General features: G+C 41.2%; 1 protein-coding gene across 1 annotated transcript in view; it reads left to right on the forward strand.

Annotated features, from left to right (window-relative positions):
• Window positions 1–16,638, forward strand: part of VWF (von Willebrand factor) — a 180,302-nt gene extending 163,664 nt beyond the window's left edge. The window contains exons 48-52 of the mRNA XM_055280967.2: window positions 11,908–12,006; window positions 12,982–13,110; window positions 13,620–13,659; window positions 15,633–15,730; window positions 16,311–16,638. Coding sequence (XP_055136942.2) covers window positions 11,908–12,006; window positions 12,982–13,110; window positions 13,620–13,659; window positions 15,633–15,730; window positions 16,311–16,499 — 555 coding nt within the window. The 3' untranslated portion in view covers window positions 16,500–16,638. The remainder of the gene's footprint in view (window positions 1–11,907; window positions 12,007–12,981; window positions 13,111–13,619; window positions 13,660–15,632; window positions 15,731–16,310) is intronic.
• The last annotated feature ends 2,582 nt before the right edge of the window (window positions 16,639–19,220 follow it).

The following is a 19,220-nucleotide window of genomic DNA, read 5'->3' on the forward strand; positions in this document are numbered from 1 at the left end:
ATAGACCTTCCAGGGAAGGGCATGGTGAATGAATAACCAGCAGCCAGAAGCCAGGGTGAGAAAAGGGAGACACGGGGAGATGGATGGGAGGGCTGCCAGCAGTCGATGAAATACATGGAAAGGGCCATGGGGGGTGTGCAAGGCAGTTTTAGGAGGACAACTGTGTGAGGAAAGCAGGACTCATTGGCTGCTCAGACCTAAACAAGTGAACTCTGGGGCTGGCTGGGAACTTGCCCAGCAGGAGGAGGAAGAGGCTGCTCCTGAGAGGATGTTTCCTGCAGTGATCAGGTGTTCTGGGGAAAACCCAGAGGGCAACTCTGCCCTCTCCTTGAACGGGGGAATGTGGAACACACACCCCCAGCCAGCAGCAGCCAGGAAATCCAGCAGTGCCCAAACAAGTCCTTTTCATCGTGTGCAGCTGTGGTCCGGACCTGCCGGGGAGGAGACATGCTGCAGAGCAGGCTGTTGCCTCCATTCACTTCCATGCTCTCCCCTCGCCTCCCTTGCCTCTTCCAAGCCCCTGCCACACCCTTAACACTGTTGCCCCCTTTCTGCTTATTTTCTGCCTCCTTTCCCGTTTCTTCCAAATATTTCTTCTTCCGTAACTGCCCTCCACCTTTCCTTTTCTTGGCCTAACTTTGCCCTCTGCCTCCTGCTGTGTGGATTTTGCCTCCCTGACTGCCCTGTCCTCACTGGCTTCTCCTCCTGCCTGCTCCTAAAGACACGTCAAGTTCATGGCTTGATTTATGAGGGCAAATGGTTTAAATGAATCTCTGAGCAAGCTTACCGACTCCTAACCTTGATCTTGGGACAGGTCGTCTGTCTGGGTGCTCCAAATTGACTTGGTGATTCATAATAGAAAAGCCTCAGCACCCCAATGAATGGATCTCTGAATGGTGATCACTAAATGTGGCAAAAAGAGAAAAAGAATGACAACAGAGTTGGTTTCTCACAAAACTAAATTGATTCTTTAAAAAATTCTGGGATTATGTGATTACGTTCTTTCTGTTTTTTGGGGGTACGAAGGTGGAAAGGGTCAAAAGAACTTCAATTTTTTTTTCTTCTAAAGAAAGCAACATTAATACTTATTAGGGAATGATGAGACAGTGGATGGTAGCTTGGTAGCTTTTCGGTTTTATTTATTTATTTATTTATTTATTTATTTATTTATTTATTTATTTTTAGACAGAGTCTCTCTCTGTCGCCCAGGCTGGAGTGCAGTGGTGCGATCTCGGCTCACTGCAAGCTCTGCCTCCTGGGTTCACGCCATTCTCCTGCCTCAGCCTCCTGAGTAGCTGGGACTACAGGCGCCCGCCACCATGCCCAGCTAATTTTTTTTTTTTTTTTTTTCTTTTGTATTTTTAGTAGAGACGGGGTTTCACCGTGTTAGCCAGGATGGTCTCAATCTCCTGATCTCGTGATCCGCCCACCTTGGCCTCCCAAAGTGCTGGGATTACAGGCGTGAGCCACTGCGCCTGGCTGCTTTTTGGTTTTTATTAAAATTGTTTAAAACACTCTTACTTTGCAAAGTAAAAAGTTGCCAACCCTGTTTTTCTCCCAGTCCTGCTGTCTCGAAGCTGCTTCTTTGTCGGATGCAGATGTAAATAAGGCGGTCTTGCCTTATGCCACTGTCAACAAGTCCCTAGCTGCATTGAGCTATGATTGCACCACTTGCACTCCAGCCTGGGTGACAGAGCGAGACCTTGTCTCAAAAACTAAACAAAACGAAACAAAACAAACAAGAAAACAAGTTCCTAGCTGAACTTATCTCCTCTGTGAGTGTAGGGGTGCCAATTAGGGGCCAGGTGCTGGGGATACAAGAGAACAGCAGAGACACAATTTGCAACTTACCCTGCTTCTCAGGGAGGAGTTTTTTCCAGCATTGGTGGGAGTTTCAGTTACTTCCTCACCAATGCTTGGTATTGTCATGCTTTTCAATTTTAGCCATTGTGAAGTGTTATCTTTTAGCATTTTTCCCTCACTGCTTCTCTAATTTCAGAATCTTCTAGTATTTTAAATTTGCATTTCTCTGTTGGCTAATGATGTAGAGCATCTTACATACTTATTGGCCATATCATCTTTTGTGATGTGTTTGTTCAAGCTTTTGGCCATTTTTAAATTGGGTTGTTTGCCCTTTAATGATTGATTATGAGTATTTTTTTGTATTTTGGATACTAGTCCTTTATAAGGTATCTAATGAAATATTTTCTTTCAGCCAGTGGCTCAGCTTTTATTTTTCTTAATTGTGTCTTTTGAAGATCAGAAGTTTAATTTTGATAAAATTCAGTTTATAGATGTTTTTCTTTTATGGTTAGTGCTTTTTATGTCCTGTTTAAGAAGTTTTTGTCCATTCTAAGGTCATGAAGATAGTATCCTATGTTTTCTTTTGGAAGCATTGTAGTTTAGTTTTACGTTTAGGTCTATGATCCATGAGGAATAAATTTTAAATATGGTATAAAGTAGGGGTCTCCCATATGGCTATCCAGTGGGTCCAGCACCATTTGTTGAAAGATGAGCCTTTCCTCATTGAATTACATTGGTGTCTTTGTAAAAAATGAATTGCCGGCCGGTCGTGGTGGCTCACGCCTGTAATCCCAGCACTTTGGGAGGCTGAGGCAAGCGGATCACCAGGTCAAGAGATCGAGACCATCGTGACTAACATGGTGAAACCCCTTCTCTACTAAAAATACAAAAATTAGCTGGGTGTGGCCGCAGGTGCCTGTAATCCCAGCTACTCAGGAGGCTGAGACAGGAGAATCACTTGAACCTGGGGGGCAGAGGTTGCAGTGAGCCGAGATTGCACCACTGTACTCCAGCCTTGCGACAGAGCGAGACTCTGTCTCAAAAAACAAACAAAAAAATGCATTGCCTGTGTATGTATGCATCAATTGCTAGGCTCCTTTTTTTCTGATCCTTTAATTTGTCTCTCCTTATGGTCACACCACTGTCTTGATTACTGTAACTTTATGGTTAGCCTTGAAATTAGATGATTTAAGTTTATCAACTTAGTTCTTTTTCAAGATTGTTTTGGATATTTAATGTCCTTTCAATTTCTATATAAATTTAGAGTCATCTTATTGATTTTTATTAAAAAATGTATAAAGTGTGTTGGATTATGTTGAATCTATAGGTTAATCTGGAGAGAAAGGATGTCTAGACAATGTTGGGTTTTTCAATCTATGAACATCGTATATCTCTTCAATTATTTAGGTCTTGCTCTCAGTCTGTGCTGCTATAACACAATACCTGAGATTGGGTAATTTGTAAAGAACAGAAATTAATTTTTTCACTGTTCTGGAGGTCCAAGATTAAGGTACCAGCAGATTTGATGTCTGATGATGACCTGTTCCTCATAGGCAGTGCTTTCTCATGGCATCCACATGTGGCAGAAGGTGGAAAGGCACAAGGCACTAGGGCATTCCCTTTGACTTTTTTTTTTTTTAATAACAGCACAAATTCACTCAGGAGAGTGGAGCCCTCATGACTTAATCACTTAGGCCCCATCTCTTAATATCATCAGTTGGGGGTTTAAATCCCAACATAGGAATTTTGCTATGTGTGTGAGGGACAGACACATTCACATCTTAGCAATCTTCTTTAATTTTTCTCTGCAATGATATTTTTGTGTAGATGCAGAAATTTTGTTATACTTATTACCTAGTATTTAAAGTTTTTGGGCGATATTGCAAATGGAAGATTTTTTAAAATTTTATGTTTTGTTTGTTGCTTTTATAAAATTAGTTTTTATAGTTTGACCTTGTATTCTTCAGCCTTGCTAAATTCACTTATTAGTTGTAGTAATAGTGTTTTTTTTTTTTTTTTGAGGGGGAGAATCCTAAGGATTTCTTCATAAACAGTTATGACACCTTCAAATAAAGACAGCTTTTACTTCTTCCTTTGAAATCTTTACACATTCTGTTTTGTTTTTCTTGCTTATCAAACTGGCTAATATAATCAGTACAATATTGAATAGAACTGATGGGAATATTTTCTTTCTGCTCTTAGAGGGAATTAATTCATTAAGTATGATATAGTTGTATGTTCAACAGCAGCAGTGCCCAACCTTTTTGGCACCAGGGACCAGTTTCGTGGAAGACAATTTTTCCATCAACTAGGGTCAGGGGGATGGTTTTGGGATGAGTCAAACGCATTATGTTTATTATGCACCTTATTTCTATTATTATTATATTGTAATATATAATGAAATAATTATATAACTCCCATAAGGTAGAATCAGTGGGAGCCCTGAGCTTGTTTTCCTGCAGCTAGATAGTCCCATCTAGGGGTGATGGGAGACAGTGACAGATCATCAGGCATTAGATTCCCATAAGGAGCACGCAATCTGGATCCCTCGCATGTGCAGTTCACAGTAGGGTGTGGGCTCCTATGAGAATCTAATGCTGGCAGCTGATCTGACAGGAGGCGGAGCTCAGTTGGTAATGTGAGTGATGGGGAGTGGCTGTAGATACAGATGAAGCTTCACTCACTGGCCCGCTGCTCACCTCCTGCTGTGCAGCCCAGTTCCTAACAGGCCACGGACCCGACTGGTACTGGGGCCCCCTGTGCTATAGCATATTGAAGAAGTTCTCTTCTATTCTTTTAGTGCTGAGAATTGCTACAATGAATTGGTTTTAAATTTTGTCAGACAGTTTTGCTGTATATTTTAAGATGACCATATGGTTCCCCCTTAATTCTGTTAACATGAGGAATTGCATGGATTGGTTTCAAATGGTGAGCCAACCTTTCATTCTTTTGATAGGTCCCCTTTCTTCATGACGTGTTATCCTGTTTCACATCTACTGCTAGATCCATTTGCTCATATTTTGTTAAAGATTTTAATGTTTATGTTAAGAGTGATAGGTTTCTAATTTTCTTCAATGCTTTTGTTAGATTTTGATGTCAGGGTTATGCTAGATCCAACAAAATATGGTGGTGTTTTCTAAAGAGCTTATATAAAATTGGTATTATTTCTCCCTAAAATGTTTGGCAGATTTCATCAGTGAAGCTTACTAGACTTGAAGCTTTTCATGTGGAAAAGTTTTATATATAAAATTCAACTTTTTGAGAAAAAAACAGTTTTTCTATTTCTTCTTGAATTAGTTTGGTAAATCAGTTTTTCCTGGAACTTACCCATGTATTTAAGTTGGTCAAATTTAGTTACACAAAATTGTTTATAACATTTCCTTATTATACTTTTAATATCTGTGGAATCTGCAGTTGTATACCTTCTATTATTTCTAATATTGATAATTCATTTCTTTTTATTTCCTTGATTAATCTAGCTAGAGATTTTCTTATTTTGACTAATCCGTCTATTATATATTATTATTATATTATATATTATATTATTATTAATCTTTTAAGATCCAACTTTTGCCTTTGTTGTTTTACTTTTTATATTTTTCTTTTCTATTTTATTGATTTCTGCCCTTATTTTTATTATGTCCTGTCATTTAATGACTGGGTCTAATTTTCTTTTACTAGCATCTTAATATGGAAGCTTAGCTCATGATTTTCTAATATAAAATTTAAAATACAAATTTTCCTTCAAGAACTGTTTTTGCTGTACTCCTCAGATTTTGATGTATTTTTTTATTACCTCTAGTTAAAAATATTTAGTTTTTGATCAATGGGTTATTTAAAAATATTTTATTTAATTTCCAAATATGGTGGTGTATTTTTCAATACTTAATTGTTGCTAATTTCAATATAATTTCATTATATTGAAGTTGGTCATAGCCTATAATCTGTAAGATTTCAAAATCTTGACTTTTTTATCTAGTCTCTGTTTATCCATGTTTACATTTTTATGGCCCACAATTTGGTCTATCTTTGTGAATATTCCGTGTGCATTTGAGAAGAATGTACGCGCTGCAGTTCTAGAATGTAATAGTTTATTACTTCCAACTAGGTCATATTGGTTCTTATGGTTTTCCAAGTCCTCTATATCTTCATTTGTCTTTTTCCTACATGTTTTTATCAATTACTGAGAGAACATAAAAATTACTGACTAAGATTGTGGATTAGCCTATTCTCCCTTTAGTTCTATCAATTTTTGCTTCATATATTATGAAGCTCTGTAGATGCATACATATTTAGCATTCTTATGTCTTGATGAATGTATTCTTTTGTCATTGTCAAATAACCTCCTTATTTATTTATTTATTTATTTTTTGAGATAGGATCTCACTCTGTCGCCCAGGCCTGGAGTGAAGTGGCACAATCATGGCTCACTGCAGCCTTGACCTCCCAGGCTCAGGTGATTCTCCCACCTCAGCCTCCCACCTAGCTGGGACTAGAGGTGCATGCCACCATGTCCAACTAATTTTTTGTAGAGATGGAGTTTTGCTATGTTGCCCAGGCTGGTCATGAATTCCTGGGCTGAAGCAATCCTCCCACCTCAGCCTCCCAAAATGCTGGGATTACAGGTGTGAGCCACTACACCCAGCCACCTCCTTTATTTTTGGTAAATTCCTCATCTTAAGCTGTCTCTAGTCCTGTCTAAGCTTGGCAACAATGGACCAAGATAACAAACTAAGAATTACAGTCAGTTATTCAGTCATTCAACATATATGGCATCTACTATCATTTATCCAAGCAGAGGGATCAAATCAGTGAGAGAAAACAGGTAAAAATCCTTTCCCTGCTTCCCCTAAGTGAAGAGTAATCTTTTATGTTTATTTATTTTTTGAGGCAGGGTCTCACTCTGTCTTCCAGGCTGGAGTGCGGTGGTGTGGTCATGGCTCACTGCAGTCTTGACCTCCTGGGCTCAGGTGATCCTCCAATCTCAGCCTCCCAGGTAGCTGAGACTACAGTTGTGCACCACGACGCCTAACTGATTTTTTGTATTTTTTGTAGAGATGGGGTTTTGCCATGTTTCACAGGCTGGTCACAAACTCTCGGGCTCAAGTGATCTTCCCGTCTGGGCTTCCCAAAGTGCTGATATTACAGGCATGAAGCCACCACACTGGCCTTGTTTGGTATTAATACACCTATATCAACTTTCTTATTTTGACTAATTTGTCTATTACATCTTTCTTTTCAAACTGTCTATCTAAATTAAAAGTGCATCTCTTGAAAACAACATACTAATTGAGTTTTGCTTTTTAAAATCTAAAGGTGACAATCCTTGTTTAATGTAATTATTGATATGGTTGGGGTTAAAGCTATTCTTCTGTTATTCATTTTATCTGCTGTCTTCTTTGTTACTTGTTCTGTTGTTAATTCTTTTTTTGTCTTTTGGTTCAATTCAGTTTTTCTTTTTTTTCTTTTTTTTAGTATTATATCTCTCTATTGGCCTTTTTGTTGTATTTCTTCATATTACTATTTTAGTGGTTGCTCTAGACTTACCACAGTACACTTTGATTGAATAATATAACATTTCATGTACAATGTACTTCTTCCATAATTTGTACATTTGTTGTCATATAGTTTACTTCTACATAAGAAGAGAGAAATTCCACAAGGTATTGCTATTATTTTTGCTTTAAACAGTCATTTGTCTTATGTAGAATTTAAAAAGTGAACTGAAAGTGATTTGTATTTACCTACATATTTATAATTTTCAGTGCTCTGCCTTCTTATATATTTGAATTTCCATGTTATATCATTTCCCTTCAGCCTAAAGAACTTCTTTTAGTGCAGGGCTGGATGACAACACATTTCTCAGATTTCATTTATCTGAAAATGTCTCGATTCTGCCTTCATTTACTGAATATAGAATTCTAGGTTGATGGGTTTGTTTTTAAATTTCATCACTTTAAGTATGTTTCATAGTCTTTTGGCTTGTGTTATTTCTGATGACCAGTCAGCCGCCATTTTTATTGTTGTTTTCCTGTATGCATTTCCCCCCTTCTGTTGGATGCTTTAACAGTTTTTCTTTAGTTTTCAGAAGCTTGAGTATATGCTTTTGTGTAATTTTCTTCATATCTTTTCTATTTTGGATTCATAGGTTCCTGGATTTGTGGGTTGATTTTCTGATCAAATTGAGAAAAAAATTCAGTTATTATTTCTTTAATTTTTTTCTGTTTCGTTTTGTTTTACTGTCTTTCTGAAACTCTAGTTACACGTACATTCACGTGTTGCTTAACGATGGGGATATGTTCTAAGAAATGCATCATTAGGTGATTTTTGTTGTGCAAAGATCGTAGAGTGCACATATACAAATCCAGATGGTATAGTCTACTACACAACTAGGTTGTATGGTATAACCTGTTACTCCCAGGTGACAAACCTGTGTGGCATGTTACTGTGCTGAATACTGTAGGCAACTGTAACACAGTGATTAGCATTTGTATATCTAAACACATGTAAACATAGAAAAGGTACAGTAAAAAATATATAAAGGATAAAAATGGCATACCTGTATAGGGCACTTACCAAGAGTGGAGCTGAGAGGACTGGCATCTGCTCTGGGTGAGTCAGAGAGTGAGTGGTGGGTCATTGCGAAGACCTAGGACATTGCTATAGTCTATAAACATTGTACACTTAGGCTACCCTAACTTTACTAAAAAATATTTTTCTTTCTTCAATAATAAATTAGCTTTAGCTCACTGTAACTTTTTTACTTATAAAGTTTTAAAATTTTAAAAGCTTTTTGATTCTTGTAATAACACTTAACTTAAAACACAAACACATTGTACAGCTGTACAAAAATATTTTTTCTTTATATCCTTATTCTAAAAGCTTTTTCCTATTTTTAAAATTTTTAATTTTTTTAACTTCTTTTTTTTTTCAAGACAGGGTCTCATTCTGTCACCCAGGCTGGAGTGCAGAGGCATTATCATGGCTCATTGCAGCTTAAACTCCTGGGATCATCTGATCCACTTGCCTCAGCCTCCCAAACAGGTGGAACTATAGGCATTTTTTTTATCTTTAAACTTTTTTGTTAAAAATGAAAACTCAAGGCCGGGCGCGGTGGCTCACGCTTGTAATCCCAGCACTTTGGGAGGCCGAGGCGGGCGGATCACGAGGTCAGGAGATCGAGACCACGGTGAAACCCCATCTCTACTAAAAATACAAAAAAATTAGCCGGGCGCGGTGGCGGGCGCCTGTAGTCCCAGCTACTCGGAGGCTGAGGCAGGAGAATGGCGTGAACCCGGGAGGCGGAGCTTGCAGTGAGCCGAGATTGCGCCACTGCACTCCAGCCCGGGCGACAGAGCGAGACTCTGTCTCAAAAAAAAAAAAAAAAAAAAAAAAAAAAAAAAAAAATGAAAACTCAGCACGCACAATAGTCTAGGCCTACACAGGGCTGGAATAATCAATATCAGCCTTCTGCCTCCACATCTTGTTCCACTGGGAAGTCTTCAGGGGAACTAACACTCATGGAGACGTCGTCTTCTGTGATAACAATGTCTTCTTCTGGAATACTCCTGCAGGACCTCCCTGAGGCTATTTTACAGTTAACTTTTTATATTTTTAATAAATAGAAGGAGTATCTCTAAAGTATTGATAAACCAGTAACATTTATTATCATCAAGTACATAGTTGTATGTGCTATACTTTTACATGACTGGCAGCACAGTGGTTTGTTTACACCTGCGTCACCACAGACATGTGAGTAATGTGTTGTGCTACAAAGTCACTAGGTGATAGGAATTTTTCTGTCCCATTATAATTTTATGGGACCATTGTCATACCTGCCGTCTGTTGTTGATTGAAACATTGTTCTTTGGCTCATGACTATATAGGATTATTAAACCATTGATACTATTCCACTGGTCCCTGGGGCTCCATATTTATATTTTTTGCATCTTTATTCCTCTCTATGCTTCAGTTTGTGTAATTTCTATTGATCTGTCTTAAAATTCAAGGATCTTTTCTTTTCTTGTGTCCTGTCTGCAGTTAATCCAATCCAGTGAATTTTTCATTTAGAGTATTGTGTTTTCTAGTTCTAAGATTTCAATTTGATTTTTTTTCTAAAGTTTCCAGATTGTTCCTAAAATTCCCTGTCTATTTTTCCATTATGTTATTTTAAAGTTCCTGCCTGCTAATTGCAATATTGGGGCCATTTCTGTATCTGTTTATATTAAGTGATAATTCTCTTGGTATAGATCAAATTTTTCTATTTCTTTGCATGAATTTTTTTTTTTTACTATGTATTAGACATTGGTGGAAGATATGCTGAACAGACTCTTAATTCTGCTGTTTCTTTATAATAAAGGTTAAGTTTGGTTCTAGAATGTGGTTAGATTATTGGTGGTTCATTTTGAACTATAGAAGTCTTGATTTTTAAACTACATTAGGGAAGGTCTATTTCAGCATTTTTCTTTTTTTTTTTTTTTTTTTTTTTGAGATGGAGTCTCACTCTGTTGCCCAGGCTGGAGTGCAGTGGCATGATCTCGGCTCACTGCAAGCTCTGCCTCCCGGGTTCACGCCATTCTCCTGCCTCAGCCTCTCCGAGTAGCTGGGACTACAGGCATCCACCACCATGCCCGGCTAATTTTTTGTATTTTTTAGTAGAGACAGGGTTTCACCGTGGTCTCGATCTCCTGACCTCGTGATCCGCCCGCCTCGGCCTCCCAAAGTGCTGGGATTACAAGCGTGAGCCACTGCGCCCGGCTATTTCAGCATTTTTCTTAGCCCTAGGCTGAATATTTTAGTCCTGAGACAGTGTTTATTTACTCTGAAGGCTCGTCCCTTATGAAGTTCCAGTAGAAACCCAGGTGTTTACCTAGCCCCTCCAACTTGTTAGAATTCAGATGGCAAAATCTCTCCCATGTGGTGTGTGGCAACTGAAATTTCTGCTCAGGTCTTTGAGCTTTCCAGCTGTTGTTTGTCTCTGGGCTTCTTGTAGGCTCTCCTGTAGATGTATAGTTAAGGGATCAACCAAAGAGTTCAGAGGAGTTTATATGCAGATTTAGGGGCTTCTTCTTTCTGACTTCCTCTTTTCTGACGTTTTTCCCTTTAGTTTCCAGCTATTCTAGCAGTTCCAAACTCTGTCTGCTGAGTCCTCAGGCAGATACAACTACAGTTTTCTGCTTGAATTCTGGCTGTCCAGTGCCATACAGACGGTCCTCATGGGAAAAGCCATTTAAACATGAATCTTGTCCATTATGGTTTCTTTTTTCAAGGATCAAATAATCTAGACTTTATTCTTGATTTTGGTCTTCTGGTGATTTTGAACGGTTGCTTTAAATATTTCATCAATTGCTTATAATCATCATTTGCAGGAAGGTCAGTCCAATACAAGCCATCGTGCCATAACTAGAGCCAGAACTTCATCAAAAGTTCCTAAGCTGAGGAGTGAAAAGAGTAGACGTAGGCTTTAAGAAGGTCATTCTGGCAGATGTGTGGTAACCTATAGCAGGGGAGCAAGAAGGAAGACAAAAATAAGACTATTACCAGAGTCCCTGGTAGATGATGGTTATTTAGACTCGATGATAAAAGAGGAGACTGGTCATGACAAGCAATGGATAAGTTTGAGATACATTTTTGGCAAGATTTGGTGATAAGCAGGGGATGAGAAAAAAGGGGAAGTCAAGGATAACTCTCAGATTTCTTGTTTGAAAGACTGGGTGATTAACACCACTTACCAAAATAGGGAATACCAGAGAAGGATGAGATTTGGGGCAAAAATCAAATTTCCTTTTGGATGCAAGTCTCAAGATGACAATAAAATAATTGTCCAATAAACAATTGAATTTGTAAGTCTGAAGCTCAGGGAAAAGGTCTCATTTAATAGGTCTGGCTGCTACAACTTGAGTGAGATGTACACATGCAGAGGGAAGGAATGCTACCTAAGGGATTGAGAACTGACAAAAGCTGGTTGGAGTTGGATGTTGACTTTCTGAATTCTAGGTGAAACTACTGGATAGGAGAGATGAAAGGCCAGCAAAATCAGCCTACTTATAATTGGGATGTTTTAAGGAGGTTAACTGTGGCTGCTTTTTCCCCCTCTGGATACAGGGTTACAAGGAAGAAAATAACACAGGTGAATGTTGTGGGAGATGTTTGCCTACAGCTTGCACCATTCAGCTAAGAGGAGGACAGATCATGACACTGAAGGTAGGAGCAAGCTGAATGCAGGGCTCCCTCACATATCACCATCTTGCTTCCTTTTTTGGAAATTTTTCTTCAAGAAAGAGGGGCTAAGTTTGGTTCAGTATTGGCTTCTTTTTCTACTTCTTTCTGATTATATAAAGAAAAGATAGATGACTTATTGCAGGCACAGAATTTTCTCTTATTTAGTTATTTTGTTGCTCTTCTTGACAAGAGTGTACTTGGTGTAGGGCCTCACGATTTGGAGTTGATTGATCTCTTTTTTTTCTTTCTTGAGATGGAGTCTCGCTCTGTTGCCAGGCTGGAGTGTAATGTCACGATCTTGGCTCACTGCAACCTCCGCCTCCTAGGTTCAAGCATTTTCCCTGTCTCAGCCTCCCAAGTAGCTGGGACTACAGGCATGCGCCACCACGCCCAGCTAATTTTTGTAGTTTTAGTAGAGATAGTGTTTCATCATGTTGGCCAGGATGGTCTCGATCTCTTGACCTCGTGATCCGCCCACCTCAGCCTCCCAAAGTGCTGGGATTACAGGTGTGAGCCACCGTGCCTGGCCTGGAGGTGGTTGATCTTTAAGATTTTCTCTAGCCTTGGGAGTCTGTAAGACTGGACAGGCCATCAGGGTGAAACAAACTCTGATCTATGAAGTCCGGACTAGCTGGTGGGGCTGGGAGGTAGTGCCCTTGGTTCATCTCTAGTTCAGTTATCAACTAGTCAGTTTGCTTTGCTATATCTCAATCCTTCAAGCATTTAACTGGTCGGAAGAGTCTACATAGCAGCCCTGTTCATAAGATACAAGCTATAAAACTGGGACTCCACTTCTGTCTGTGTTCTGGTTGTGGGGGCTTTATTATACACTGTCTTGTTCTTGTTTCATGGTTCTGCAGATTGTTTCATCAACTCCATGGAGTCAAGCTCATGGTTTGAAGTGGCTTTGTGAACCAAACACTGTCTCTGACTTTACCCACTCCTCTTTCCTTCCAGCGTGATGAGACGCTCCAGGATGGCTGTGATACTCACTTCTGCAAGGTCAATGAGAGAGGAGAGTACTTCTGGGAGAAGAGGGTCACAGGCTGCCCACCCTTTGATGAACACAAGTGTCTGGCTGAGGGAGTGAGTACTCATCCTGCTTTCCTCTTTACTGTCTCAATCTCTAAGAACAAGATCCTTCTGAATAGCGTGCATCCCAGCTCTGGCATAATTTCTCAGTGTCTGAGGCACATCTCTGGCCTAGTTGAAGAATCAGTGAGATTATGAAATCAAAGCCTATGGAGAGATAAAATTCTCTGCAATATAAGATGTTTTAAAAAATATTTTCCTTAAGGGAGGCTGAGTGTGTGATTCTTGAATAAGAAGATCTGAGATCAAACTGATTTTTAGTCTTCCTGGGAATGAAGATCCTGATGACTCAATTGGAAGAGAATTCAGAATAATCAAAATTGTTTCAGCCTGGTCAGGTAGGGTGGTCAAGCTGCTCACATTTATGATAGGAAAGCAGAGTTTACATCTGGGCACTTAAGCACAGGGCTGTGAGTTCAGAGCTAAAAATTGGCCCGGAGTGACCTGAAAGCTGTCTACTCTGTACTGTTTGTGCCTAACCTGCAATTTTGCTGTTTTCTTAGGGTAAAATTATGAAAATTCCAGGCACCTGCTGTGACACATGTGAGTACATTACTAATATCTTGTCCCTTGAAACCCATCAGAGCAAGTCTAGGGGCTCTTTGCAGCTTGCTCCTTGAAACCCATTAGCAAGCCCCATGACTGTTCTTTGGAGTAAGCTTTATTTCAGAAAGATACTTCGTGACAACTGGTCAGTCATTATGTTCAGTCTTGCAGGGAGCAGCCTCCCCTCCTTGGATGTCATCAGACTGCCCTCTTGGACTCCCTTTTAGATGCCCATGGATCAATCTCTTTCCCCTTTTCCTGCAAACTCCCTCCTGTCTCCAGCTTCTTACATGCCTTTCCCCTCAGAGGATCTTTGATTGCTCATAGTCCTATCCTGGGACAATATGTTCCCTCTCCAACCAAAGCTTCTTGAAGACAGGCACCTTGGATCTATGATCTTGACAGAGTAGACTCTCAACACGTATCTATTCATGAGCGTGCTAAAGGTATCTCAAAGAGAAAGCGAAGCCACCAGCTGGCTGACAACAGCCCACATGTGCTGTGGGGGCTGGTCTAAGTTTATCACCCCCTCTTCTTCACTCTGAGCTTCTCTTTACCTCGTAGTTATGTCCTGCTGATTGGTTCTCATTGCTCACAGCAGCAGCTTTGGAGACGAGACACAAATCTGCACATCAGGCAGTGTTCTTCCCATGCATGCTTGTGTTTATGAGCACAGATAACTTTCAGGATCCCAATGCTAATGCCATAGTTTCTGAATATAGAATTACTTGCCTGGACTAAGATTTTTTGTTTTAGATTAGGGTTTTTTTTTTTTTTTTTTTTTTTTTTGTCCTGGGTTCACAGGTCCGTGCTTGTTTACAGATAGAGAAAGGAAGAGTGAAAACATGAATACCTTCAGTGTTCAATCATTCATTCTTGACAGCCCCTGCAATTTCTGTAACCAAATCTCAGATCGAGGAAACACTCTGAAAGCATGTCTTTCTATGATTCCCATTTGAATGCTTTAAGAATGCGAAGTCAGGAAACCATCAGAGAAGAAGAATTCTCTCTAGGCACACTGCATGTAGAATTTGATTAAGAGACTTACCTACAAAACCACCACAAAGGGTCTTTGTTGGTTAACGCATTCAAGAGGCTTCGAGATCTTTTATAAGGACAATAAGCCAGGCTCAGGGCTTTAAATCCACAGCAACATAATATAGTATGCTGGTCTAAATGTTTTTTTTTTTTAATTCATCCTCTTAATGTAATTGGCAGGCTTTCCCTTTACAATGAAATTATCTGGAAATTAGGAGACAGACTAATATGTAGTTAGGGTTGATTTAGATTTGGAGTCATCTAAGGATAGAACACTGTCAGTGTTCAGATTGGAATGGTGAGCTGGGATTAAATTTTTGAATTCCCAGTGGGCCAAGTAGAGATTCAGATCTGAATGCCACTAACCCCTGTGTGAAAGGAAACCCATGTCAGCAACCTGGAGTCAGCAGTACCTAAAGAGAGGCCTTCACAAAGGTGCCTAGGGATCTTCTCGGTCCCCAGAGAGGCAGGGTATGCCCTTATATCACCATGACTTTGCCTTTCCTCTTACCTCAAGGCAGGAATGAACAGATAGTAATTATATTTATTGACTACTTCATTGCCCATTAGCTTCTGAATGTAGTTACAAGCACAAGAGGGTTGCTTTAGCCATTTGGTTTTTAGAGTCTACAGTGAAATAAAGGCAAGTCTTACTCATTTTACATCACCGTAACAGTGAATTTAGGCTCTTCCTGCAATTGAAATTGTACCATTAAGTGAATTAAGTCCAGCAATAACTATATCTCTGCATATTTTGGGCCAGGAACAGCTGAGGTGAACCAGGATAACTGAATTCCCTCCTTGTGGCTGGCTTTGGTTATTTAGTTACTGTGAAAGGGACCTATTTCCAGCCCAATGAGGGCACTGGGGCTGAAGAGTGTTCTCTAGAACCCCAGCCAGTCCTCAAGTTTCACCTCTCACTTGTCCTATAGGTGAGGAGCCTGAGTGCAATGACATCACTGCCAGGCTGCAGTATGTCAAGGTGGGAAGCTGTAAGTCCGAAGTAGAGGTGGATATCCACTACTGCCAGGTAAGGGCTCTGCTTCAATAAGGCCTGGGTGCGGAGGGCTGAGCCTCTGTGTTTGGATACCTATCCTTAGTTACATTCTAGAAGGATCTGGAAAATTCGCAGGGAAGAGAAGGGAAATAAACTGGAAACATTTTTTTTTTAAGTAAATGTTTTATTGAAGTAACTGGGAATTTTTGACTCCAGGAAAAAAACAAAAATGGAGGAAAGACTTAACAAATCCTTTACAGAAAATGGAGGGTTATATATGCAAGATGGGGGCCGCATTCTTGAAGATCAATCAAACATATATAAAAATTTCCTGCATAAAACATGCATAATCAGGCATAAAACGTTTTATACATTAACATGCATAAACATTGCAGCTAGAGGGATGTGGTATGATATTATTACCATAGAGGAGAGGACATGTCAGACCTGTGATCTTCCTTTACAAATTGCCTAGCTGTCCTGGGTGCTTCTGGGTGAGATCAGACCTGCCTTGCTTGGAGGGGTCAGGGAGAAAGCAGGCTGCCCCAGAGCCCTGCCTAGGCCAGGACTTCCCGCCATCGTGAAGCTCCCATCTTCCTCTGCTTTCTTGCAGGGCAAATGTGCCAGCAAAGCCGTGTACTCCATTGACATCAACGATGTGCAGGACCAGTGCTCCTGCTGCTCTCCGACACGGACGGAGCCCATGCAGGTGGCCCTGCACTGCACCAATGGCTCTGTTGTGTACCACGAGGTTCTCAATGCCATGGAGTGCAAATGCTCCCCCAGGAAGTGCAGCAAGTGAGGCTGCTGCAGCTGCATGGGTGCCTGCTGCTGCCTGCCTTGGCCTGACAGGCCAGGCCAGAGTGCTGCCAGTCCTCTGCATGTTCTGCTCTTGTGCCCTTCTGAGCCCACAATAAAGGCTGAGCTCTTATCTTGCAAAAGGCTGCTGGTGCACTGTGTCGTAGGGCTGAATGGCAACGGTGGGCAGGGGCTGAGTTCTGAGACTGGGTCTGAGGAAGGAAGCACAGGCTCCATCTGCAAGCCTCAGTGTCAGTGCGAGATACTGCCAACCTCTGGGGATAAGTGATGTTTTTGCCTCCAGGGGTGGGAAAGGCATAGTATGGGGTAGGCCTCTTCTGAAACTCAGCACAAAGTAAAAGGGATTTTCCCAGGAACACTGGATTCTCCAGTCTCTGAATGGAGGGGCTTCTGAACATAGCAGAGGGGTGGGTCCTGGAGCCAGGCTCCTGCTGAGATAGACACTATTGTTGTCACATGGCTGGCAGTGTGGAGAAGGGGTCTGACCAAGTGGGCAAGGATTTCTCTGAGCCCGTGGCTCGCAGAGTTCCTGTGTACCCATAGTGGCCCCTGTGGGAGGGAGAGGTGCTGAGGACTGATGGGGACCTGGAAACAGGGTACTGGCAGGTGCAGTAGTGTGGTCCCCCAACTCAGCCTGAGGGCATGAGCCCCAGATCTGGAGGCAGACCTGGGCTCCACAAATGGCCCTTGCTCAGCTGTGTGGCCTCAAACAAGCCCCTTAGTGGTTCTCAGACTCAGTTTCCTCATTTGGAAAACAGGAATGTTGGTCTCACTCATAAGGTGGTGAGGATAAACAACCACAGCCTAAAATAAGGCCTGCAAGTCCTTAGGTAACTGTAAGTTGCTCTATAATCATGTAAGAAGTGATGAGAATAACAATGGGGAAATCAAAGCTTTCGGTAGGGAATAAGAGACTCTAATGTTAACAGCAGAGCAGTAGGGATTTCCTTTGTGGTAAGGGCTGGACCAGCTGGGTTTCTTTCAGGCTTTATGCTTGATGCCAAGGTCCTATGTACTCCAGACATCCTTCAGTGGAAGAGGAAGTGGTGTAGATAATACCAAACATCATCCAGTCCCCAAATCACTAACTGGTACTGTCACTTGCAGTTAGAGATGGTCCTTCCTTAAAATTTATGGAAGAGTTTTCATGTACATGCTGGCAAGATGGTGGGGACTCTTGCTGGGGAGAATGCCCATGAGAAAGAAGGGGATGTCCTGGATTACAAGAATTTGATGAAGAATTGATTTTCATTCCAAATACTTTTGACACAGGAGAGACTCAGCTCATTGAAAGTACCGGATAATGGAGTCAAAAGGGAGTTAGACATCATCTAGTTCACTGTTCCTCCTCTACTCCTTTACAAGTGATGAAAGCAGCTCAGAAAACTCAAGTGACTTGCCAAAGGTCATAACTGCTGGGTGGCAGGGCCAGGTTCAGAACCCAGGTGCCTTGACACCTGGATAAGAACTCCCAGGCCACCCCATCAGAGCCACACGATCCCTGTTGCTTACACTCTTCCCGTGCTGACATGGGGACCAGTGACTGCTGCATCCCTAAGTTTCTACCACTTCTGTTATTGCCTGAGCTTAACCTTAAGGGAAGCCACATTAGAGGAAAATGGCATAGATTATGCTGAGTAGGCTTGGTGGGGAGTTTAGTGGGGCAGAAGGGAGGAAGAATGGATAGAAGTTTTCTGTAACTACTTAATAATTCAAAGGTTGCTGTCTCTCCATCCATCACCCCACTCCCAACTTTGGGTAGCCTCTAAGGTCTCTGTTGGTAGGAAACCAGATCCAGGGACAGGGAATTAACTGTCACTCTTCTGACTGATCACCTAACACTAGCTGGGGACAAGGTGTTATTGGAGGCATGAGCTTCAGAGAAATTCAGCAGGAAGGCTACCACTGCAGCCTAGGTCGTTGATTTTCCAATTGCCTGTGTCTTGCTAGCTTGAACTTCTCATGTTTACTGATATGTCATTTTACCATCAAGAAAAAAGCTGAATCAGAAAACTGCATGTTTTGATTATTTAAAAAAAACCCAAAACAATGGAAGGGAGCTGGGTAAAAAGGATGCAGGAAGAGCAACTGGTGGAGCTAGTGTGTGCGGAGCGGTGTGTCGGCCGTCTTCTTTTATTTACAGGTATCCCAAAGGCAACATCTGTACCTGGTTTCAGGGACCCTCTTTTTTACTCACCCTCAGACCAGGCAAGACAGAGTGCCCCAAAGTGGATGTTTTAAGGGTAGTCTCAAGGAAGGAGTATACAGAGACTAAGAAAATGCTGGAGGGAAAGAAGAAAGGGAATGAGTGAAGGAGCAATGGTGACCATTTTTCAATCGTTTGGGGATTGAAAAGACATGAGAATGGTCCCTGGAAGTAGACAGGGAGAAAGCGGTTGTTAGGGATAGAAAGGAGCAGAATAGTAGAGTGTTATGCCACAAACTCCAGGGCAGGCTGCCTGCTTTGGAATCCTAGGATCCTCTTAGGGGCAAGTTACTTGACATTTAACACTGCAGTCCTCTCATCTGTCAAATGGGCACACTGCAGTGATTGCCTCATATACTTATTGTTAGGATTAAAATAACCACCATAGGGAAAGCACTGAGAAGGGTGTTGGGTGGAGAGGAAGTCCTGTAGAAGCATTAGCCGGTAGTACTTGCAGTGGATGGAATAAAGCCCTGGGTTGGGACATCACATCTTGTG

This window comes from Symphalangus syndactylus, chromosome 5 (genome assembly GCF_028878055.3).
Source record: "Symphalangus syndactylus isolate Jambi chromosome 5, NHGRI_mSymSyn1-v2.1_pri, whole genome shotgun sequence".
NCBI classification, from domain to species: domain Eukaryota; kingdom Metazoa; phylum Chordata; class Mammalia; order Primates; family Hylobatidae; genus Symphalangus; species Symphalangus syndactylus.